Raw genomic sequence first — 25,747 nt, 5'->3', positions numbered from 1 at the left:
TTATAAAAGTAAACCATTATAGGTCAATGTACGGCCTTCAACACGGAGCCTTGGCTCACATCGAACAAAAAGCTATAAAATTACTAGTGTAAAACCATTCAAACGGGAAAACCAACGGTATAATCTATATAAAAAACGAGAAACGAGAAACACGTGTAAATTACATAAACAAACGACAACTACTGCGCATGTACATCATATTCCTGACTTAGGACGGGTGCAAACATTTGCAGCGGGATTAAACGTTTTAATGATACCAAACCTTCTCTTTTTTTCTGAAACAATAGCATACCATCACAACATAGAAAACCACACGATAAGGTGTCAATTGGAAGGCGTAACTCAATCAAAAAACGTAACACTGCATGAAATGATTAGTTTAAGGAATCAATAAACTACTTGAAAATCAGTTGTAAGTTCCGAGTTTATTATTTTCCTGGTAGTTTATTGGTCAAGTAAACGCAATATTTAATAGTAGTTTACAAATGGTTTACTGGATGCAGTAAGTTCACGAATCGACAACTGATTTACTGTCCAGTATTTTTCAAATTTATTGAAGTTTAATAGACATACAACTTCAAATTTAATGTAGAGGATACATGTATAACATGATTTACTACACATTAAAGTCAAAGATATTCCAAACAGAAAGCTGTTTACTGTGGTTTTAATTCTGATTAAACATCGAGTTGCAAATTTAATACAACAATAAACTTTCATTTAATGCAAATTGAAATCAGATTCAACTCCAAGTTTAAAGATTTAATGTGTGATATAACTAGATTTACTTCAAATTGAAACTCATTTTGACTCCATATGCTATAAACAAATATGTGTATTATTCGTGTTTGTTGCACTAAATATATGCCAATTGATCTGCAAATGCACTACAGAAAACAGTTTTCATCAATATATCACCAATAACAGTTCTTACAAACTCTATCATAATGCATGACATATTTGTTTATGGAAAAATTCGCCAGTATTACAAATGAAGCCATAATTGTGCACTCTAAGTTGCCTCAACCAATAATTCGAATCAAAGACTCATGATTGCCTCAAAATATGAGATAATTACAGTGAGAGAAACAAGCTGTCTGTAATGGAGAATTCACTTTGCCTTACTAAAGCGAAAACCTGAATAAAAAAACACAATTGTATAACGTATTAACTAAATTTATTCTTTATTTTCAATTTACAAATACATGACATATCAAAGAACTAACATTCCTTTCTATAATAATTTGAAAACAAGAACAATATCTGCATACATATTGAATTATACAACTCTAATTTTGTGCGTTTTTGATTTTTTTGTTATACTGAGCGGTTTTAAGGAACAATAAAACATACATAAAACATAACATTTAAATATAATAAATATTACGATATTTGAAGAATCCTATTGTTGTGGTTTGGGAACAGTATATCTAACATATATATGTTCCTGTTGTGGTGGATTCTATTTTATGACCTAATTGATCCTAATTTTAAACTAACAATTGTTTTAATAGAAAGAGTTAGTTCCCTTTGAATACAAAAGTTTGAGCTGAATAATGAAATCCAACGTAATTTGGAGGGTTTAAAAAGCACCCAATTATATGCAACCGGTTACCCCGTTCTTATGAAAAATAATAATTATACGAAAATTATCATACTATGTTTTTATAAGAATCTAAATAATTATGAACGTATTTATAAAAATTTAAGTTAAACATGTTAAAACAAAACCTTCTAAATATCCCGCTGCTGTACCGTAATTATATTTTATTTCATTACAACACCCGATATCCCGAAGTGAATGTTGTTTATTCTCTTCTTTTGATTTAATTTGATTTTTTGTAATTGCTAATTACTTCACTCTTAATCTTCACATATATAATTATATTCAAAATATCCATCTTATCACTTTTCAACTGACATAACTTGTAAACTAATAAGTGTAAATCATTCGTTTATGTGAGTTTGTAACGTTTAAATAAGGTTACAATTAAAGCAAAATTCTGTTTATCTATGTCTGCACATTAAACATACCTTCATTAAACTTAAAAAAATTCTTCATTTTTTTTTAAGATACGAAAATTGTTCTTATTCTAACAAGAGTTGTTTCCCTTTTATTGTTCAATTGGTATAACGAATCACATAATATTACAGTACATGATATATAAGGCATGAAGATGTTATTGTTACAGATCAGCTAAATTATCTATAGTAAAGGATCCTACAAATTAATGTAAGATACAGTCACAGAAAATAATTATATTCATAAGTACGTCTGAGTCAGTGACAACCCTACAACAGATGTATCCATCGGATCGCCATCAATGATGGTGATACATGGCTGTGTACATAATGTATATACAACTCGTCTAAACATCAACCCAACAATGTTAGATCTGTAAATTTGCTTTCGCAAATTTTTGGTTCTTCCCTCGCCGGGATTCGAACCCATGCTACTGTGATATCGTGACACCAAATCGCCTGCACTGCAGACGTCCCGCTAGACCACACGACCACCTGGGCTCTCAAAAAAAGAGCTTTCGCTGGCCGTGTGTTACCTTTCCACGTCAGTTTTAATCTAGCGGCGTACTACAGTACATGATATATAAGGCATGAAGATGTTATTGTTACAGATCAGCTAAATTATCTATAGTAAAGGATCCTACAAATTAATGTAATATACAGTCACAGAAAATAATTATATTTATAAGACTCAGACGTACTTATATATATATACATATATCCATCAAAATTCAGATGAAGTGGATTTAAGTTATAGGCAACCGTACAGAACGTCCTTCAACCATGAGAAAACCCCTATACCGTATAGTCGGCTAGAATAAGCCCCGACATAAAAACTATGAAACAATTAAATTGAGAAAACCAAAAGCCTTATTTCTTAATAACCCCAAAATTGTTAAATTATGTACGAGGAAAATAGGAATTTGCAATGTAAAAGAAGTTATATGATAATGGAAAGGGGAGTAAAGAATTAGTATCAACTTCTTGAAATTTGACCCAAACATAGTCTTTTTTAATAAATGATTTATTAGCGATATATCCAACCTCAGATTAAATTTTTACTGTTGTCTCAAATGTCTGCACAAAAGTAATGTATAGTAACTTTCCTCGTTATCCGATAATTCAGTGAACAAATGCAAAGACGAAAAAAGAATAGAATAACTTGAATATAAAATTAATGCTATATTTTGCAAATTTGCTTTAAACCACTCCTAACTATATGTATACTATAAAAATAACTCTCATTAAGGATGGGGTCAAATGTAATTTAACTAGACTTTAAATTGCAAAAAAACATAACAAATTAAATTCTCATAAATTAGAAGTAGAAAATATTTTAAATTCGAGTTATTCGTTATTCAATTCCAACTAAAAAAAAAATTATATATTCTGATAAACTTGAAATATATTGTATTGTAAATTTACTTTAATGTGAATTAATTTACAAATCGAATCAATTCAGTATTTTCTGACAAACTTGTAGTATAATTTGCCTTAAATTTCAAGTATATTTCTAAACTTCAGTAGAAAGAAATTTATTGAAAAATTAAATGTTAGTAAACGCATGCGTTCATGCAGTGTAATTAACACACTATGAACGAATAAATTTGACAAGTTGGTTATAATCGTGTATACATATTCAAGTGAGATTCTACGACAAGATTGCATTGATTGTAAATATCATCAATATTAAAGTCATCTTGAGACTATTTTCATGTCGAATTATCATATCAAACAATAATGAAAATTCTTCGCACCTCCAAAAATTCCCCTCAGAAATGATTGCACTCACAGTGATAATTCATCGCATCTATAGTTAAAATGAATCTCCTCCAGTTAACAATATTATGGATTTAGCTGCTTTAATTGCACTTTTTTGTACTTTAATCATGTTAGTATATATACATTAGTAAGTTATATTCTTAAATTGTGTTAAAACATACATTCAAATAAAGTATTCGTATTTTCAAATAGTCAACAAACTCAGTTTTTCCCGTCATCCTTTATTCTACAAAAGACATACTCGCATACGATAGTGAAAATGAACAAACTGGATTCGCACTTGATATACACTGACACCCGATTTGCTAATATCTATGGAACTATTATAATAGATGTACATGTATTTAGCTGGCAACTGAAAACAGCAAAGATGACCAGTTATACAAAATAATACCAATGACTGAATTTATCCATATATGCTACTTCTTAGAATTACGGTCCTGAAATAACTATTACGATCTTTTTATGCGTGATTGCTTATAATAATAAAAACTTTTACTGATGATTCTTTTTAACCATTTTAATGGCCTTACATATTATTTTTATACTTTACCGTTGAAGTTAGTCGGTAAAAATATCGGCAATAGGGAATGTACAAGAAAAATACAAACACACTTAAAACGTTCATGTGACCGAAGCCCTTTTCTGACATTATTCTCATCATGAACGCTCAAAGCTGAATTTTTGAAAGCCAAGGATGTATAAGAATCTAACAGTCCAATAGCAATATAACCACAAAGCATTAAATACCAATACAAATGTGTTAATACTTCATAAGAATGAATGATTTTGACCCACTTTTACTCAGGATACAACAAACGATAAAGTTATAACTTATGCTTTGATTTTAAGCAGAAACTATCAAAAAATGGTTGGTTGAAAACCTAACAACTTTACGACAATAGGGATGGTTTAAGCAGTCCAATTGGGAACAATTCAAATATATATATATATATATATATATATATATGTCCCAAGCTAAGTAACAAAATTCAAGCAGACCCTGCATACGGAGTAGTTATATCCCAATTGATACAATATTCAAGAGATTTGCATTTCTATCATGATTTCCCTGGATTACGGGTTGAATGTTATAATTCCAAGTGATATTAACGTTGAAGTCATTTTGAAAGTTTAACGGACTTTATCACAAGTTGGATGACCATTATGGAATATCTCTGTTACAGAACACCACGGATATTGTCATTATTACAAGCCCGTCATCGTTTTGTAACTATTGATATTCCCGAATGAGACTTATCACAACAGTTGTACTTACTGTATGCTACATGATGGAAACAAGTTGTGGTGCAAATTTCTGCTACGTTTCCGGAGCACCCAATATTCACCGTATATTTTGGTTGGTTGTTTAGTTCTTTGGAGCATTTTGTAGTCTTGGTTGTTTTTAGCTTTTTTAGTTGCTTTTTTTGTCATTATTTTTTCCTTTTCTCTTAAATTTATAAGTATTAAATCGCCCTTTGTTTCATCCGTCTCTTTTTAAATGTGTGGTTAAAACCTTAAAAATAGAAATAAAAAGACATAAACTGTTTGTTGCAAAAGTTATAGGATATATAGTATCTTCAAAAATGCATGCATAACCGAAGTACCAGGACAGTCCTTAATGGAATTGTTATACTCCAAAGACAATTCTAGTATTATGTAGGGTGTATCGAAATGAATTATAAAAATGGACTGTGAACAGAAAACAAAATCAGCGTTATAAGATTTACAAGTAAAAGCCTTATAAATGATATGATCAATTGACTACTTTTGACTATTGGAGATATTGATGACTTTTGTTCAACACTTTAGTTTTCTTCTTATTTCCTAGGATAAAACCTCATCAAATATGATATTTAAGTCTTAGATGCATGCTTTTTTATAAGTTGTTAGTTGCTTTGAACTAGCTGTCAGTAACTGCGAGTACTCTCAGATCTGTACTCTGTGTTTTTTGTTGTTGGGATACACAAGTACCTGGACACGTCAAATCTGTGAAGTATTTCTATTTGTATCCATCTGATGTGTTTTCAACTGATTTTTATAGTTCGTTCTTATGTTGCAATGTTAAACCACTGTATCAGGTTAGGGGGTGGTTGGGATTCCGATAACTTGTTCAACCCCCGCCACATTCTGTGTGTAGGTGCCTGTCCCAAGTGAGGAGCCTGTAATCAAGTTGTTGTCGTTTGTTGATGTGTTAAATATTTGTTTTTCATTCATTTTTGTACATAAATTTGGCCATTTTTACTTGTTTGAATTGTTTTACATTTGTCATTTCGCAGACATTTATAGCCGACTATGCCGTATGGGTTTTGCTCATTGTTGACGGGCGTACGTTGACCTTTCGCTGTAAATTTCTGTCGCATTGACATTATACCACATCTTCTTTTTTGTAAATATACAAGCTAACGCCAGTGCCAGTGTCAGTTTAACATGACGCTCGGATCAAACAAAAATAAAAGACATAAAAAAGACGAAAATGAAGAGCACTGTGGAACCAGCCTTCGGAAAGACCAAATGCAGCTATGGTAATGGTTCCTTAAATAATCATAGAAAAACAAAAACTGCTCAAGATGAAAGAATTATGAATACAGGATCAACACAAATGTCATTATAACTGAAATAAATGTATTGCTCTTAAAAGATGTATTTTGATAAATTTTAGTGTTTGACCTATCATCCTGAAAACTAAATTAGACAAACAGGAAATGAACGTTTAGAAAATAATGCGTAAAATAAGATCATGAAATGTATTAAATGATCGAAACCATTTATTGATTCTTCAATGTCCCGTATAACTGTATAGATTGTAAAGTAACGTTATATTGTTATACATTTGAAATGTTTGGGGTTTTTTTTCTTTTTCTTACTGTATGCAAATTTATCAATACGATTTACAAATAAAATCCGATTAAATATTTCCAATTTTTATGATATACACATTATATATGTTGAATTGTTCACTCATATTAACTGAAAGTTACAGTTTTAAAATGTAATTCAATTCAAATCAAAATTAATTATTTCCTGGTTATAGTTTTGATATATCATACATGTATTTAAGTGTTTTTATTCCAGAGAAAACATATTAATTTGGATTACATGAAAACGTAAAACTAATTCCTATTCTATCTTTATATTTGCACTGGGATGGTTTATATATTATTCCAGATAAAAGGTATGCTTTTCATAACAGTAGTATTTATATTCTCTTTAGTTATGTTGCTCCTATACAATCAAATATATGTGTATTTATATATTATGAAGATATTGCATATTCATATAAGTGTTCTCGTGAAGCAAACAACAACCAATCAATCATAATCATATGGATGATCATATTGTTGTTTGCTGTCGAGTTATAATGACTAGTAAATGTTGTAATGGTGTTTAACTGAACATGGGTTAGTATTTGTCAACCAATATTTATATATCTATCAATTTTTTTACAGACATAAGAGGTCTCTGAACACATTAACTTCAAATGGAGTTTTCGTTAGTAGAAGCCATAGTAATTATGTGTATCAGAGGGGAAAACGGGGGGGGGGGGGGGGGGGGGGGTAAAGCATAAAAAAAAATATAATATATGCCAATACATATAATTAACAGCGCCTGGGGATGTTTCATAGCCTGACCGGTTTCGATCCAAAACGAACATTTATCAGAGGCAAAATGGTGGATTAATGTTTGCACCCTATTTATATAGATACAATAACCATGGTTACCGGCGGTTCAGAGTTAACTCGCGGTTTGGTGAACTGGCGGTTCAGTTTTCTGGTGGATCAGAGTTATCCAGTTGATAAATATTGTTACGGCCAGAAATCTCCTTTAAATTGTAGCCAACAAAAGACACAAATCAATAGTAAAATTTAACAATATTTATTATACAAAAGTTTACAAGAAGTATTACACAAATATTACTGTTAACTTAACTGTCAAAATATGAGTCCAATCTTTTATCTTTATCTGTATCCGGATATCTTTCGGAATCCAATCTGAATATTACGTTCACTACTACGGTCACAATCCAGTATGATGTTGTCTGTAGAATAAAAGTGTCAATCCAAATGCTATGAATATTAATGTCTATCAATGTCTAAGTCCAAGTGTTAGAGTGAGTTTAACTTTAGTGTCTGTATATATATAGTTGTCATGGAAGATTCTAGAACAGTCTATAATGGAACATCCTAGAAAGTTACAACGGAAGTTTCTAGTAAAATGTAGAAGTTTATATAAAGCATCTTTTATTAGGATCATTCTGGAAAGTTCCAATCATTCTGTAATTGTTCCAGTGATTTCTAAACTGCACAGTTCTAAGATTATTCTGTAAACAACTATCAGGCCATACAACACAAATTAGGCCAACATAAATAAATATAATAATTACAATATCATAACAATATGTATCTTGTTGTTATCTGAACAGGTTCAATTATCCTGTGAGTGAAAAATCCAAGTGGAATGTTCTATGGGTATAGCAAACTTTATTTAGCTAATGTAAATGTTACAGTGTACATTTTGAGTTTGTACAGTAAACATTTTGACATAATTTAATTTTGGATGTAACACGTCTTCTAATTGGCTAACGTTATTTTGTTATGAGCCCATAGACATAATTTAGCTATGTGACCGTGACGTCATCAACGTTTTTTCATGGTTTTCTACGGTTTAAAAATGGAATTTTAAACAGATATATCATGTTAAGGAGGGGTATTTGCGAAAAATACCAGTCGAAAGAATGTTAAATTTCGCGAGCCGCAAGGCGAGGGAAATTCATTCTCAAGACGTTAATTACACCGAATGTTAATGTTCAAAAACGTATTGATGATCGTGACGTTACAAGCGTCTAGTCGGATAGAGTATTTTTTGGCAAATACCACGGCAGAGAGTGTAAAAAAGGCATATCCTTTTGGCAAATACCCCGGCGGCGTTTAAAAATGAACGATATCATTTGATAACAGTAAATTGGTGAAAAATACACTAGCTACCAACCAATCAAAATCCATGATTCTTACAGAAGGTGTAATTAAGAATTAAATTATAAGAAATGACTGTAATATTTTTTCTGTCTATTCGAAATAACATAAAAAATGTGGTGCACACTGTGAAATAACCCGCGCGTTATTCAGTGTGCACCAAATTTTTTATGTTATTTCTTCATAGACAGAAAAAATATTATAGTCATTCCTTAAATGTTACGGTAAAATATTTTGATATGTTACGGTAAACATTTTGATATGTTACGGTTAACATTTTGACATGTTACGGTAAACATTTTGATATGTTACGGTTAACATTTTGATATGGTACGGTTAACATTTTGATATGTTACGGTTAACATTTTGATATGTTACGGTTTACATTTTGACATGTTACAGTAAACATGTGACCTGACGATATAACCCGACTTTGGGCTTTAGCATTATGTAATTGTGAATGAAGTATATAGTAGTCATTTAGTCTTGATCTTATTTCTTTTTTGTTTATTTTAACTACATTTCATGTAATATACTCAACTTCATTGTACGTTTCTATCCTACAATCGTTATAGACGACATGTTTATTTATAACTTTTTTTTATTATTGATATTTTGATGCAGAAATGGTCAAATATTGAAAGAAACATCTGGTAATATGTTGCCAGTATTACTTATCTACACAACTGTAGCGTTAAAAGTCACAGCACAGAGTAAGTCTTGCAAAATTTATAATTTTATTTTTGATAATTACCTTTTTATGATACAAATAATGCAATTACTTTTTTAATCTGCACAAGAATAGCATGCTTCTTTTTGTCGTTTAACTAAAGAAATAATTGATGCAAGCTATACTTTATTGTAGTTTTAACATGGGTAGGCATTATATTCGTGATTAATTTTGCCCGAGCGATAATGGGAGCTAAAATAACACGAATATAATGCCTACTTATGTTGAAACTACAGTAAAGTATAGTTTGCATCAATTTATTCAGTTCTGATTAGGACAATTAAGGTTATTTCATGTGATTTTTCAGAGGTATTGGGTTTGCACAGCCAACATGAACGGTTGTCCTATCTAGGTCAAATATGTCAATTTCGAATTGCAACCCATTACAGTCATAATAAATGAATTAGTAACAACATGTACATCATTTAAGAGTTTGGAAGTGTTTTAAGTTAATGAAATACATTAAATACATGACAATTTGATAAAATTCATTATTCTGCAATAGTCAATAGACGCATGTGCAAACACATTTTATTGGATTAAGAGCATGGGTTTATTCATAAAGCGAAAGAAGCACGTAATGTTAGAAAAAGTTCTTAAACGTGTTTTTTTATGTATTTCTAAGATATTTACCAAAATGTTTTCCCCACCGATTCATCCGGTGGCATTTTTAGAATATCATAAGAAGTAACGGACGCTTTGAGATAAAATGTACCGGAATTTAAAAAAAAAATTCCTACCGATCCATTGTTCTTTTCGTGAATTAGAGAATGAGAAGCTTTGTCTCCAAATTTTGTTGTAATAATCTTACTGGAATTCTGAATCAACGAGTAACTGCGATGAGACAACTGTATAAACGCATGAAAACGACTACGACAGTATATAAACAGAAGATTCACGAATAAAGTGAATTTTAGAAATTGTGTTCATATAATTTGGAAAGATTACTTCCCTACGACAATCTTTTTTGAAAGCTTATTCTAAGGAACATTTAATTTCAAATCTCATGCAAATGTGTCAATATATCGTTAACAGCAATAAAAACAACTTTTCATGGAATGAACTATTATGTTTGATACGTAGAGGTTGTCATGATTCAATTTTAACAGTGAACATCACCCCATTGGGAAATGCTACATCAAGTTCAGTGTATTACTGGGGTAAACCACAACATGCGATAGAGCCACCTGAATCAAACAAATGGAGTCCTCATAAATGTACACACACACTTAATGGTAAAACGGAAGCTTGGTGGATGTTCACATTTTCTTTTGGATATGCATACATTACAGATATAAAAATATACTACAGAGAACATTGTAAGTAAGAAGAAAAAATCATTAAATGACATAATTTCGTAATTGAACAACTAACGTCTTGCAAATGTATCATTTGTATTTGATAACCATTATGAATTATACCTTAAAAACGATATTGAAAAATCAGAATCAGTACTGCAATAGACAAACAAATAGTTCTTTTTAATTGTCCTAAAATTGACAGGCGAACCAGACAGTATGACACATATATGACGTGTTCAGCTACATTGACATATATGATTTCCATGTGTCAGGTATATGTGTTGAATATCTTAAGTTTGTTGTTCCAGCCTTTTCGATCAATAGTGTGTTGATAGAAAAATCACATTTTACATATTGCATGTAATCAATGTCAACCAAATGCGAAATACTTTTGTTTTTCCTTAAAGAATTGATACCTTGAATATATAACAGCACTATGAATAACCATTATCGCCGAGTGAAGTCGGGTGAAATATTCGATGCGTTGACCTACACGTCCTTTATATTCTAAATCGTAAACGTTAATTTTTAATCTGATATTACATATACACAACAGACATATCATGCATACGATTTTGAATTTGAATTTTATTTTGAATCGGTATGGTAGTCTATGTCTATTTGATTCAGTCGATCAGAGGTTTTTGAACTTAATTTTTGAAATTAAAATTGTGTTTGCAATTCTAAGAAAGTTAAATCTCAGATTTTGCCTTCATAACAGGCGACCAATATGAATTTTCTTTGGTGGACGTGCTTATTGTCATACAAAAAACATTGTTCTACTAATAACATATCTTTGTATTTTGAAATAATTTCAGTTGCTTACCGGATGGATGGATTCAAAATATACGTTACCAACACTTCAACTATTCCACCTGATGGTTATCTTTGTTATGAAGATCCTGATCCAGGTCTTCCAAACATCACTCAGACTATACCTTGTTTTCAACTTGGACAATATGTTATTTATTATGACACTAAAGGAGATGGAACATATGGAAACTGGGGGCCTACAGTTGAATTGTGCTACGTTGCAATTGAAGGTTGGTTTATACATGGTAGAATTATATGAAAAATTACTAATGGTCTTGAACCATTTAAGATTGTTTTAGTTATTCAAATTGTCATGTTTCTGAGAGGCGACGATCATTAAAATTACTGACATTTGATAGTTTTTTCCTATTGTGAAGTCATTAAAAAGGCGACCATTCCTAATGATGTCGCATATAAACAACACATCTTTCTGAAAATCTTTGAAAAAAGAAGAATAGAAATCATTAGGGAAACAGATTCCGACCCTAATACTCGTGTATTACGATATTTCTCTACTACAAACAGTTAAATTTCAATTATTTAAATAGTAAAATTTAACTGTCTCGAGTCAGGAACTATCGTAACACATTTGTTGCATTGTATGAATCTATATGTATTGAAGCCTACAATATCCATCAGCACACTTCCACGATATATCCATGTTTTAGTTTTAATACCGTTTAACAGCCATTAAACACATGCTTCAAGTATATTTGCGAATGTACAAACGTAAGTGTTTATAGTTGTAATCATTTATACGTAGTCATATTCTTATTAATTGATAAGAAAATCAGTGTTTGTACCTACGAAAAAAGTATTTGAAGATCTAGTCATAATGCATATTTGTTTTAATACAGTAAGTAGTTGTCAAATGTACCAGGATTATGATTTAATACGCCAGACGCGCGTTTCGTCTGCTTGAGCTTCGCAATAGTATATTTAATGCCAATTTTTGTACTGTGGCAGCATTGGTACAGAGATGGTATAACTCGGAACAAATAAAATAGTATAAACGCACAACATTGAAATAATGTGTGAATTGATTATAATTAATTTTTGACTATGTATAGAACTCAACTAAATTTAATAATGTTATACGTGTTAAAAAGGTGAAGATATCTTGTATGAAATGCATAAGACTTTGTGTCGTCAATGTATTCAATATTTCCATGTATATTTGTATTTTTTGTTTTAAGGTTGTCAGGAAACGTTTTGGGGTAGTAATTGCACGAGGTTGTGTCCTGAAAGTTGTATTCATCAACATTGCTATCCAGGAAATGGTTCCTGCATTTGGGGATGTAAAGATGAAAATTGTTTAAACGATGTTTGCGATAAAGACACTTTAGTTTGTAAAGGAGGTTGCAAAGGACGACTAACCGGACAATATTGTAATGGTATCATACATAACTGTAGTACTCTATTTTTCAATAAGATATAATATTTTACTATTCACGATCTCTTGAATCATTTCAAAGAAAACTTCTAGTTTTCAAATTAAGAACAAAATGTTTACCGTGACATGAAGATTAAGAAAAAGAATTAAAAAGGTCATATGCTATATAATTTATTAAATGTTTTCTATGAAATAATAAACTACCGCAAAACAAACTGCATTAACCTTCGTTTCAACTAACAGATTCTATGAAAGAATTAAAGGCATTAGATATTAAATATGAAGTGTAGCTGCCAAAAAAAAGTGATGAATACATATTTTCAATATACACTTCATAATAAAACGTGCATGATAAAATGATGCAAAGTCTCGTAACGTATTGTGTATGATGCAAGGGGAGTAGAGTATGGTGCATGCGAAACGTCTTTCTTATTTAAATATTAATCAAAAATGGAAAATACTAATTATAACTCTATATTTTTTGTGTGTCTGAAACGCTGCCCTTTTATGTTATTCATCCGAAATAATCAAAACCATATTATATAAAAGACAAGGATATACAAAATATGATAAAATATGTGACCAAAAGGGTCTCAAAGAGAATAGCAAAATTCATCTAGGGTCAAGTCCGTCTTATTGAGTTGGAATCATAGTCAGTGAATATCTTTTTTTACAAGCGGAGAATATAAAACCAACAAAAACTGTTCTTGATGATCAATCTGAAGTTTTCTATGTATGATTCTGATTTTGTAGTTTGTTTATTTATAAGTCCACTTATTTCTGTTTTTCTTGTCAGATTGATTTTCGAATTCTTTTAGATTCTTTAAGATACTGGTTGTTTTTTTGACAAATGCTCGCTGTATAAGTTCCAAAGTCTGCATGCGCGAATTTTATTGTAGGTGGGCCTTTCATCGCCGAGAGTATCACAATCTCAGAAGTAACAACTTTTCTGTTCGTGTGATAACGTTATTTTTCGATTGTTTCAATGTTTATCAAATTAAGATTTTTTTGTAGTATATTTTGTAAAACAATGGCTTGAAGACGAAATACATGTATATTTGTAAGGTGTTTTGTGCAGCCTTGGAAGCAAGTAGATAGTTATATTATTCGTGTTATCCGGTTCTGCTTGAAAGAGGTAGCTACAAGTTCATGCTCGTTATAGTTATCATTTGCCGAAAATAAAGTAATTTCGCATGCTGGTGAATTCGTGATTTTTATTTACAGAACCTTAATGCTATTGTGACTGTAGAAAGTAGTAAAGTGGTTTTTGAAATGTTTAATTCGAATATAAACTATGTTCTCTACTGAATTAAAAAAAAATCGATGGATTGTTTTTTTTTTTTTTTCGTGCAGTAAGTATGGAGTGAGTCGTAGATAATGTTACGACACTCATTCCAATTTATGGTTGACGGGGACTATATCAAAATCCTTTACTGAGGAATTATTTCAACTCTCGGTTATGGACGATGTTAAAATCTCTTGTTATAACACGGTAACTTGGGCGATAAATATATTTAGAATTACTGCAGCCTCTTAACGTAAGTGTATTTTCAATCATATTAGCAGCTCAGTATTATCAAAATAGCCTTCTGTACAAATAGCCATTATAAATACCAGCAATATCTATAAAATCAGTAACCTGTATAGACATATTTGATTTTTACAAGAAGATTTTTAATGATCTTCAGGGCGATCAATTTTGGAGAAACGTTTAGAAAACAATTTTCAATTATAATTTAATGTAATTGTGTCTCAATCCGCTAAAATGTGATGTAATTTATGGACAGGTAAAGAAGGTAAAGAGAAGAGCATAGCTAGTAGATCATGTCTGCCGTTGCTTTTAAAATACTAATTTTGTCCAAAATGTATGTATTATTGGTACGAAATTTTCCCTGATTGCGATCTATTCTACGCCCACGAGAACGGTTTTAACGAACAATTTAGAAACCATATCAAAAGCATGTTAACAGAATCGGTTCTTGATATTTAACATATCCCCATGATATTGACATTGAGACCGAGCGGATGATTTGTTAATCCAGTATAATTCAATTATTTTCTGTAATCGTACAAATTTCTAATGACATTCCCCGGGTTGCTTATATAAAACTTCTAAAGGTTTAAGTTATACTAGGACAAATATGCTTCTTACGTTTGATTGGTACGTTATATGTACTTTTAAATTATTGGTACTTTTAAAGGAGTAGGTCCGGTAAGGCCTGATTTCGGCCTCAATTTTCAAGTTCATCTAACGAAAAATTGTAGACGCTTTTTAAACACTTAAGTGTCTATTTCAATTGATTCAACTAGTTTATGGGAAAGATTTTAACTGATTACGTCATCAAAAACGCTCCGATTCAAGCTTAAATATGAAAAATCTATCAAATATGCCAAAAATAGTCACTTTTCAGATGTTTTTTGTCAAAAATGAATGTGGCCGCATCCGTGTTCATCCTCAACCTTTATATATATTATGTATTATCATAAAATACAACTTACATTTCAATATTATGGATGAACACGAATTCGGCCACTTTCATTTCAGACGGAAACCGTCTAAAATTTAACTAAAATGATCAAATTGTGAAGATTTCAGTAACTGAGCACGACTTAATGATGCTAGTACTCGATATATGTGCATTGTATTGTCAAAAACAGCCCATATTTATATGTAGCAGAAGCATTCGACTTTTCAATAAATATCTTAACGATTACATATTCACAATTTTCTAAAACTGCTATATTTTGGGGCCAAAAATGGGTCTTACTGAACCTACTCCTTTATTGGGTTTGCTTAAATAATAAAGGTATTCTTGTGAGCGTCTATATAAAGTTTGTTTAGTTTTACTTACAGAATACAGATTTTACTAGCTTTAAATAATTTTCATAGTTATCTGGTTATTTTTCCCTTGATATATAAAAACTAATTCTTCAGAAACACTAATTAACTTTCCGACGCACTTATCTTTCATACCGACGCTTCTGGGTCAAAGATTGGTCTCATGGGACTATTAAATTATCATTTTCCTCTAAAATCTTGAAGGTAGACTGATATAAATAGATAGATACTTGTGAATTAATTAAGACCTGAAGTTATTTATAATTTGTAACCTAAATCAATTACATATGTGCCTTAGATAAGTGTAATTGCTATTTTTTTCAAAAATGTTTAAAATAACTTATTCAAGTAATATTTTTGTTATTATTTTCAAAGTAACCCTTCATCTCTATACTTCTCTCAAATTTGATAAATTCTTTATTTTATGATATAAAATTTAGTTTAAAATCATGAAAACTACATTTAGTCTATGTTTCTATTGAAAATTAAAATAACTCTATTAAGTAATTTTATTGTATTTAAAATAAAAAATTATTTACATAAGTAATTAAAAAAAATAACTTGTTTAAGTAACGCCCCTGACTGCTGAATGTTTATCAGTTTCAAAATTTAACAACTTTAAGGGAGAATATACGACCCTTAAACGTGGACCTCGCTGTATTGCTAATGGAAAAGCCTGGATATGCACGTCATTGTTTTGGCATGACACTTATCAATGGAATTGTAACAACGATTTTTTGTATTAAGATATTAGCAATTGTAGTATATTTAGATAAGCAATGTTGAAGATTGCGACGTCAAAATACCATTTGAACGAGTTTGGTATTTGGAATTTTTTTCCTGCGTTTCATTTTGTTATTCGTATTATCAATTGAAAAAGAAAAAAACTGGCGTCTAAACTCAACCAGCACACATGAATTGAATCAAGTAAATATATAAAACTGTTCCTCTAAAGACATTAAACGCAATCCGACATTAAGAACCCGACAAAATACGTAAACTACAAAAAAGGACAGGATATATCAGAGTAGCACCTGACGCCCGGGTGAATGAATGGGGCTGAATAATGAAAACTAAGTATTTCTTTATATAAAAGTGATACACTTGTAAAAGGGGGGAAACAATGGGTGTTGCCCGAAAAAAAAATGGTATAATTACAATTATTTTAAGTTAATAGAAGAAAACTGCCTTGTAATAGAACTATACCTTTCTGATCTGCCTTATTGGTAGTGAAAGCATAAAATAATCACTGTTTTGGGGATTTTCGAACTGTTTCTCCTCATTTCTTACATTAAACTATAGGGTAAACTTTTTTATAGTAAATAAACAAATCGCAATAATTTTATTCACTGAAAGGGAACCGTTATGTTTTGATCTTTAGAACGCGCCTGAAACTTACGAAAGGGATTAATGCCATCGTCATGTATTCAGTAAACTGTTAAAGGCAGGTAATTTAGTTTTCACACTTCAAAGGCATACACACATTATAATTAATCAAGAATTAAAAAGGTACTGTATAGTAGTTTTCAATGGTTGATATTGTAATAACTATTCAAACGGTGTTTTTTTTTCGGAATTTAATGACAAATCTTCGTACATATATATGTTGTATGTTTACTTATTTGAACGTTTACCTAGAACATATTATTCGAAACAAGTTTTAGAAGTTAAATAAAAAAAAACAATCTTAGTTTAGTTACAGAATCAAAAATGAAATAAGACAATCATTGAAGCAATTGCGAAATAAATTCTTCACGTGTATTGCCTTTGTTTTTTAGAATGTCCGCCTTCATATTATGGCAATCTTTGTCAAAATAGATGTCCGGTGAACTGTAGTGGACCATGTGATCTTGAGACTGGACAATGTACTTATGGATGCATCAATGGAAGGTTTGGTGAAACATGTGAACTAGGTATGAAAAAAATCATCTCCTTTCAAACATACAATTTTGGATGTAATTTTGTTTTGTTTTGCTTGCCTCTTCGTTATTAAATACAATGTAAAATAATGAAAATATTAGGTATAATGAACAGATTTGTATCTATGTTGGGACCTTGTTTACTTGTTTCCATATCATTACTCAATAACCGGCATTAGTTTTACAATGTTATATATATGTAGGAATATGTGGTAGGAGTGCCAATGTGACACTCTTCATCCAAGTCACAATTTGTAAAAGAAAAACAATTATAGACCCAAATTAGCTTTATAATATAATCTCTCCTTTGACCCCTAGTTCTTGCATTATTAATATTAGGGCTATACAACGCATTTTGTGTCTTATCCAGCTGTTATGGGATTGTACAATAAAGCCCCTTTTCTCTTTTTTCCAATATACATTTCTTTTCAATTTTGGTGGATATTTGTCTCATTGGCATTCATACCACCTTTTCTAATTTTATATACACAGGTTTCATCCGCTTTTTAACGTTTGTAATATATTTTGGATCTCCAATCAGTTTGTCCTTGAGTATTGATGGCGATGCATCAACTGTTAAAATGTGAATTTGTCGCAAAACAAAATTGGTAAAATTAAATTGAAGACTGCATTTCAGAATGTTTATAATTCATTGCTGACAAGAAATATTTTGCATTAGCAATGAAAGAAAATCCACCATATATAGTTGGAGGCGTTAAACAAAAGAATATACTTGTAAGCCCAATGTTGTAAATTAAGTACTCTATCGTATACAACTAAGTATAATTTACTTATCGTTATGTACTATGTTACTGCTTTGCTTATTGTTTTATAGTTAATTAAATGTCATCAATAATAAAAATAACAAGAGTTCCGTATTTACACATCTTGTCTATATTACTATGGTCTTGCAGATATTCTACTTTGTCGGAAGCAAGTAGATAGTTATAACATTCATGTTATCCGGTTCTGCTTGAAAGAGGTATCTAAAAGTCCATGCTCGTTATAGATATCATTTGCCGAAAATAAAGTAATTTTGCATGCTGGTGAATTCTTTATTTTCATTTGCAGAACCTTAATGTTATTGTGGCTGTAGATAGTAGTAAAGTGGTTTTTGAAATGTTTAACTCGAATATCAACTATGTTCTCTACTGAATTAAAAAAAAATCGATGGATTTTGTGGTTAGTTTTTTCTGTTTGTTTTTATTTCGTGCTGTAGGTATGGAGTGAGTCGTAGATAATGTTACGACACTCATTCCAATTTATGGTTGACGGGGACTATATTAAAATCCTTTACTGAGGAATTATTTCAACTCTCGGTTATGGACGATGTTAAAATCTCTTGTTATAACACGGTAACTTGGGCGATAAATATATTTAGAATTACTGCAGCCTCTTAACGTAAATGTATTTTCAATCATATTAACATCTTTACACACTTCGCTATAATTAGACACATATTCCCGGGTAGATTTTTTGTAAACATAACAAATAAGGGGAGCTCCGTATTATCAAAATAGCCTTCTGTAAAAATGGCCATTAAAAATACCGGCAATATTTACAAAATCAGTTACCTGTATAGACATATTTGATTTTTACAAGAAGATTGTGAATGATCTTCAGGGCGATCAATTTTGGAGAAACGTTTAGAAAAACAATTTTCAATTATGATTTGATGTAATTGTGTCGCAATCCGCTAAAATGTGATGTAATTTATGGACAGGTAAAGAAAAGAGCATAGCTAGCAGATCATGTCTGCCGTTGTTTTTAAAATACTAATTTTGTCCAAAATATATGTATTATTGGTACGAAATTTTCCCTGATTGCGATTTATTCTACGCCTATGAGAACGGTTTTAACGAACAATTTAGAAACCATATCAAAAGCATGTTATCAGAATCGGTTCTTGATATATTACCAATCACCATGATATTAACATTAAGACCGAGCGGATGATTTGTTAATCCAGTATAATTCAATTATTTTCTGTAATCGTACAAATTTTTAATGAAATTCCCCGGGTTGCTTATTTAAAACTTTTAAAGGTTTAAGTTATACTAGGACGAATATGCTTCTTAAGTTGTTGATTATGGTACTTTTAAATTTAATGGGTTTGCTTAAATAATAAAGGTATTCTTGTGAGCGTCTATATAAAGTTGTTCAATTTTACTTACGTACTGAATGTTTATCAGTTTCAAACTTTAACAACTCTAAGGAAGAATCTGCGACCCTTAAACGTGGACCTCGCTGTATTGCTAATGGAAAAGTCTGGATATGCACGTCATTGTTTTGGCATGACACTTATCAATGGAATTGTAACAACGATTTTTTGTATTAAGATATTAGCAATTGTAGTATATTTAGATAAGCGATGTTGAAGATTGCGACGTCAAAATACCATTTGAACGAGTTTGGTATTTGGAATTTTTTTTCTGAGTTTCATTTTGTTATCCGTATTATCAATTGAAAAAGAAAAGACTGGCGTCCAAACTCAACCAGCACACATGAATTGAATCAAGTAAACATATAAAACTATTCCTCTAAAGACATCAAACGCAATCCGACATTAAGAACCCGACAAAATAAGTAAACTACAAAAAAAGACAGGATATATCAGGGTAGCACCTGACGTCCAGTTGAATGAATGGGGCTGAATAGTGAAAACTTTATTCTACTAAGTATTTCTTTATATATAAAGTGATACTCTGGTTAAAGGGGGGAAACAATGGGTGTTGCCCGAAAAAAAATGGTATAATTACAATTATTTTAAGTAAATAGAAGAAAACTGCATTGTAATAGAACTATACCTTTATGATCTGCCTTATTGGTAGTGAAAGCATAAAATAATCACTGTTTTGGGGATTTTCGAACTGTTTCTCCTCATTTCTTATATTAAACTATAGGGTAAACCTTTTTAAAGTAAAGGAATTAACAAATCGCAGAAATTCTATTCACTTAAAGAAAACCGTTATGGGTTGATCTTTAGAACGCGCCTGAAACTACGAAAGGGATTAATGCCATCGTCATGTATTCATTAAAATGTTAAAGGCAGGTAATTTGTAATTTAGTTTTCACACTTCAAAGGCATACATACATTATAATTAATCAAGAATTTAAAAGGTACTGTATAGTAGTTTTCAATGGTTGATATTGTAATAACTATTAAAACGGTGTTTTTTTTCGAAATTTAATGACAAATCTTCGTACATATATATGTTGTATTTTTACTCATTTAAACGTTTACCTAGAACATATTATTCGAAACAAGTTTCAGACGTTAATAAAAAAAACAACAATCTTAGTTTAGTTACAGAATCAAAAATGAAATTAGACAATCATTGAAGGAATTGCGAAATAAAATCTTCACGTGTATTGCCTTTGTTTTTTTAGAATGTCCGCCTTCATATTATGGCAATCTTTGTCAAAGTAGATGTCCATTGAACTGTAGTGGACCATGTGATCTTGAGACTGGACAATGTACTTATGGATGCATCAATGGAAGGTTTGGTGAAACATGTGAACTAGGTATAAAAAAAATCATCTCCTTTCAAACATACAATTTTGGATGTAATTTGGTGTGTAATGCTTGCTTGCCTCTTCGTTATTATATACAATGTAAAATAATGAAAATATTAGGTATAATGAACAGATTTGTATCTATGTTGGGACCTTGTTTACTTGTTTCCATACCATAACTCAATAACCGGCATTAGTTTTACAATGTTATATAGATATAAGAAGATGTGGTAGGAGTGCCAATGTGACACTCTTCATCCAAGAAAAACAATTATAGACCCCAAATTAGCTTTATAATATAATCTCTCCTTTGTCCCCTAGTTCTTGCCTTATTGATATTAGGACTATATACCGCAATATGTGTCTTATCCAGCTGTTATGGGATTGTACAATAAAGCCCCTGTTCCCTTTTTTCAATATAATTTTTTTTCAATTTTGGTGGATAGTTGTCTCATTGGCATTCATACCACTTTTTCTTATTTTATATACACAGGTTTCATCAGCTTTTTAACGTTTGTAATATATTTTGGATCTCCAATCAGTTTGTTCTTCAGTATTGATGGCGATGCATCAACTGTTAAAATTCGAAATTGGCGCAAAACAAAATTGGTAAAATTTAATTGAAGACTGCATTCCAGAATGTTTATCATTCATAGCTGACAAGAAATATTTTGCATTAGCAATGAAAGAAAATCCACCAGATATAGTTGGAGGCGTTAAAAACAAAAATAACATACTTGTAAGCCCAATGTTGTCAATTAAGTACTCTATCGTATACAACTAAGTATAATTTACTTATCTTTATGTACTATGTTACTGCTTTGCTTATTGTTTTATAGTTAATTAAATGTCATCAATAATAAAAATAACAAGAGTTCCGTATTTACACATCTTGTCTATATTACTATGGTCTTGCAGATATTTTAACTTGTCTCAAGGACGAGTTGTGTATGACTCGAATTAGAATTTTAAAGCACTGCCAGTTTTCATGCCGAGGGTGATCAATAGTTATTATGATACTCTGGCTTTCTTTCCAAAAATTACTGGAAGTAGAGAAAATGTTCTGCAAAATCTTCGTTACTGCATATTGTGTTCAAATTTCGTGCATTGTTCTCAGATAGTATTTTTGATTTAAAATATCTGAAGCTTTTTTAAAAGCATGAATCATTTATTATACTATTTCCAACTTTTTCTAGTGGTTTTGGAAGACACATTATTCAAATTAATGAAAATAATAAGCATTTTTTTGTATTTTAGATGAACAATGTTTTACCGACTCAAAGATGACAAATTGTACACCAGAAATTTATCAAGTATATTGTTTTTTATCGTATATTTACAAGTCAGATATTGATTTATCATTAAACATATTAGCAGACAGTTCCGGATAACCGAATTGATAGTATAATGGATTTAAACTTGCCTCTCTCGATATCAGTGAACATCTAAAATTTATTGTTTTGACTAAACTTTTAAATCCCTCCCAGAAGAATCAGTTATCTTTCCCCGTTTTTTTTATAATATAATACGTATCACAAGCCATTATAACTTATCAAAATATTTACTCTCTACTACTTCAGGAAACTTATTGAATGCAAAAGTCCAATCTCACTTATTATTTATTTCAAGAAAGTTTAACGTCAAAACAGATGAATATTCTTATAATATGTTCCTACAAAGGGCCTAGTTATAATAGCTTATACATTTGTCTAAACGAATTTGTTGAATTATTTCATACATGTAGACATAAATAAATAAGTGAATACTGTTATTTGCCCAAAAAATGCTGTATTTTGTTTCTAGGTTTTCAAACCTTATATTAAAAGTTCAAAAGGGATTCTAAATTATTTTGAGGAATCTGGTGTATTGTGGAGAATGCGAATGCTATTAACCCAATTAACAACAGAGCTATTCGAGCAGTGATCATAAGTTCATTTCACCGTTTACTCGAAATTTCAGGTACTTTCAATAAAAAAAACAGCCGTTTTAACACAAAAATAAAAAAGATAACACTATAACAACATAAATAATTTCATTTTTTTAAGAACCTGCGTTGAATACAGAACATGATAAAAAAAAAATTATGGATGTCATACAGTAATCCCTGTTTGATCAACAAATTATCAAATTAGACCGTACTATCTATTTTGATATCCCGTTGTATAAAAAAAACTGTAATTAATAAACGTTTTCGAATCTTTTGTGTCTATATGTAGCATCTTCTACATACAGGTAAATCCGTTGAGTGGACCTCTTGGTGGTGGTACCATTTTGACAATAAGGGGAAAATACATAGGAAGTGTAAATGATAGTATTTCTATCGATATCAGTGGAGTAAGATGTCGTAACGTAACAGTCGGAAAACCATATTTCAAGTAAGGTTAAAATATGCTGAAATATACCTTGTTATAGTTGATATGCACATCATTTGCATAAATTTCACCGTGATGTTGTTTATAAAATTCTGAAATATTGATACGATCCATAAAAACTTATTTGTCCTTTAAATAAACTAATTCTTACCGGTTTCAATTAAGCTTTGAATATTGTCTTTGTCGGCACTCTTGCTGACTTTATTTTGAATGTGTATTTTATACCTAACTAATGATGTAGTAAAATTAATGTATTTGGTCTTACACTGTTAGTACGCATATTGTGGTATTAAAACGGTAAATGCTTTATCAGACTGGTTATTAATTCGAAACACTAAATCCTATTAATGTATGTTTATATATATATGTCTTTGAAAAAATTGATATGCCTATGTCTAAACTGGACTTTGGACTAGCTTCCATTATCTTTGAGAACTGTTTGATCAGTCAACCCCTTTCGTACTTATTTAAACAGTTAGTTCCAATGTTGTTGTTTATTTGTATATCAACCACAAGACAGGATCAGCATGTATACATTTTTAAGAACTGTTCCTCAGAGCGTTAGACGGCGTAAAATTGAAATAAAACGTCAAGAGGATTTTGTTGAAAACAGCATCAACACATCATAACAAGTACCACAGCAGTATATCATATGCATATGTGTACATTTGTGATTCATTGGTTTATACTTGCTAGTTCATTATCTTGATAAAAAAGATAAAAGAATGTCATTAATGCATGCTTATTTTATCAATAATGAAATTAATGGCATTGTTATGTTTATTCTTTTGTTACATCTTTTTGAGCAGTTTGACTTGTGTAACTGGAAAAATCAACACTAACCAGACAAATGGAATATTTGTTTCAGTAAATGCAAAAACATTCAACGATTCAGATAACTCTTATTTCAGCTATAAGGTATTTTAACGTATATATGTATATGCATAGTTTACTGTTACCTTCATTAAATGTTATTTTCTCATCTTATGTAACAAGTCATCATTTCTAATGGTTTAATAAAAACAGTTTAAAGAATGTGAGATGTTATACATGTACGTAAGATACAGCAAATTTGCAAAACATGACGATACCGATTAATGCTTTTATTCAACCATATTTGAAAACATTATAACAAAATGGATAACTATCATTATTAAACTTATGTTCTTTCATCATTATAATCGTTATATAGATTTGATAACAAAAGTATGAAATGCTACAATAGTTCATAGAATCGATCAGATTTAATATTTCTCACAAATGGTGTATTTTGTTGTAAAATTTGTTTTTTCAGAACCCTACGATATTAGATTTCTCACCGACGAAAAGTTTTTTATCCGGGAACACAACTGTAACAATTAAAGGTCCCAATATTGGTTTCGAAGGACGTAATAGATACAATATTTCGTTTTGTGACATGTATAATTGTATTGCATGCAAGTAAGTTATATTCACAGTGTGGCATTCGTAGCCAATAGAAGTGATTTTAATCTAATAAGTAGTGTGACTATATATTTTCAGTGATCGATTTTGTTATATAAATGCGTTATTCACGCATCGTTGTCAATATAATGGAATTTGATGCGACTGTCATACAAGTGCAAGGTTTAGCACTATAAAACCAAGGTTCAATCCACCATTTTCTACATAAGAAAATGTCTGTACCAAGTCAAGAATATCACATTTGTTGTCCATTCATTTGATGTATTTTTGTTTTTGATTTTTGTCATTTGATTAAGGACTTTCCGTTTTCAATTTTCTTCGAAGTTCAGTATTTTTGTGATTTAACTTTTTATTGAACTGTTGATACAAAATTGAGAAGATGAATCTTTTTTTTAATCTATTATTATCACCTTCGGATCAGCAAACTTTCCATTTAAACTTTTATTGTTTTCTTTTATTATTGATTTCATCAGTTACATAAATATTTTTTTGATCTCGATAATTTATATATCTCGCCTGTATAACGAACAGATAGAACTTTAAACAAATTTTCTGTTTTACAGTACATTTCCAGATACTTTCAGTTCAAATTACATCAAGTGCAAAACTGGAAATTCATTAGAAACTCGAAAGATGACTCGATT

General features: G+C 30.5%; 1 protein-coding gene and 1 long non-coding RNA gene across 2 annotated transcripts; both read left to right on the top strand.

The window, feature by feature from the left end:
* The first annotated feature begins 9,435 nt into the window (after positions 1 to 9,435).
* On the top strand, positions 9,436 to 22,575 carry LOC134701035 (uncharacterized). Its single transcript, XM_063562177.1, has 7 exons — positions 9,436 to 9,490; positions 10,617 to 10,826; positions 11,627 to 11,851; positions 17,632 to 17,766; positions 21,163 to 21,297; positions 21,927 to 22,027; positions 22,546 to 22,575. The coding sequence occupies exons 1-7, from the start codon at positions 9,436 to 9,438 to the stop codon at positions 22,573 to 22,575; spliced, it is 891 nt and encodes a 296-aa protein (XP_063418247.1).
* Positions 22,576 to 24,466: 1,891 nt separating this feature from the next.
* LOC134701069 (uncharacterized) lies at positions 24,467 to 25,746 on the top strand. Its single transcript, XR_010104029.1, has 3 exons — positions 24,467 to 24,578; positions 24,955 to 25,100; positions 25,667 to 25,746. It is a non-coding gene; the product is annotated as an uncharacterized LOC134701069 (long non-coding RNA).
* The last annotated feature ends 1 nt before the right edge of the window (position 25,747 follows it).

This window comes from Mytilus trossulus, unplaced genomic scaffold (assembly GCF_036588685.1).
Source record: "Mytilus trossulus isolate FHL-02 unplaced genomic scaffold, PNRI_Mtr1.1.1.hap1 h1tg000211l__unscaffolded, whole genome shotgun sequence".
NCBI lineage: Eukaryota > Metazoa > Mollusca > Bivalvia > Mytilida > Mytilidae > Mytilus > Mytilus trossulus.
This window is presented reverse-complemented; position numbering and strand designations above follow the sequence as displayed.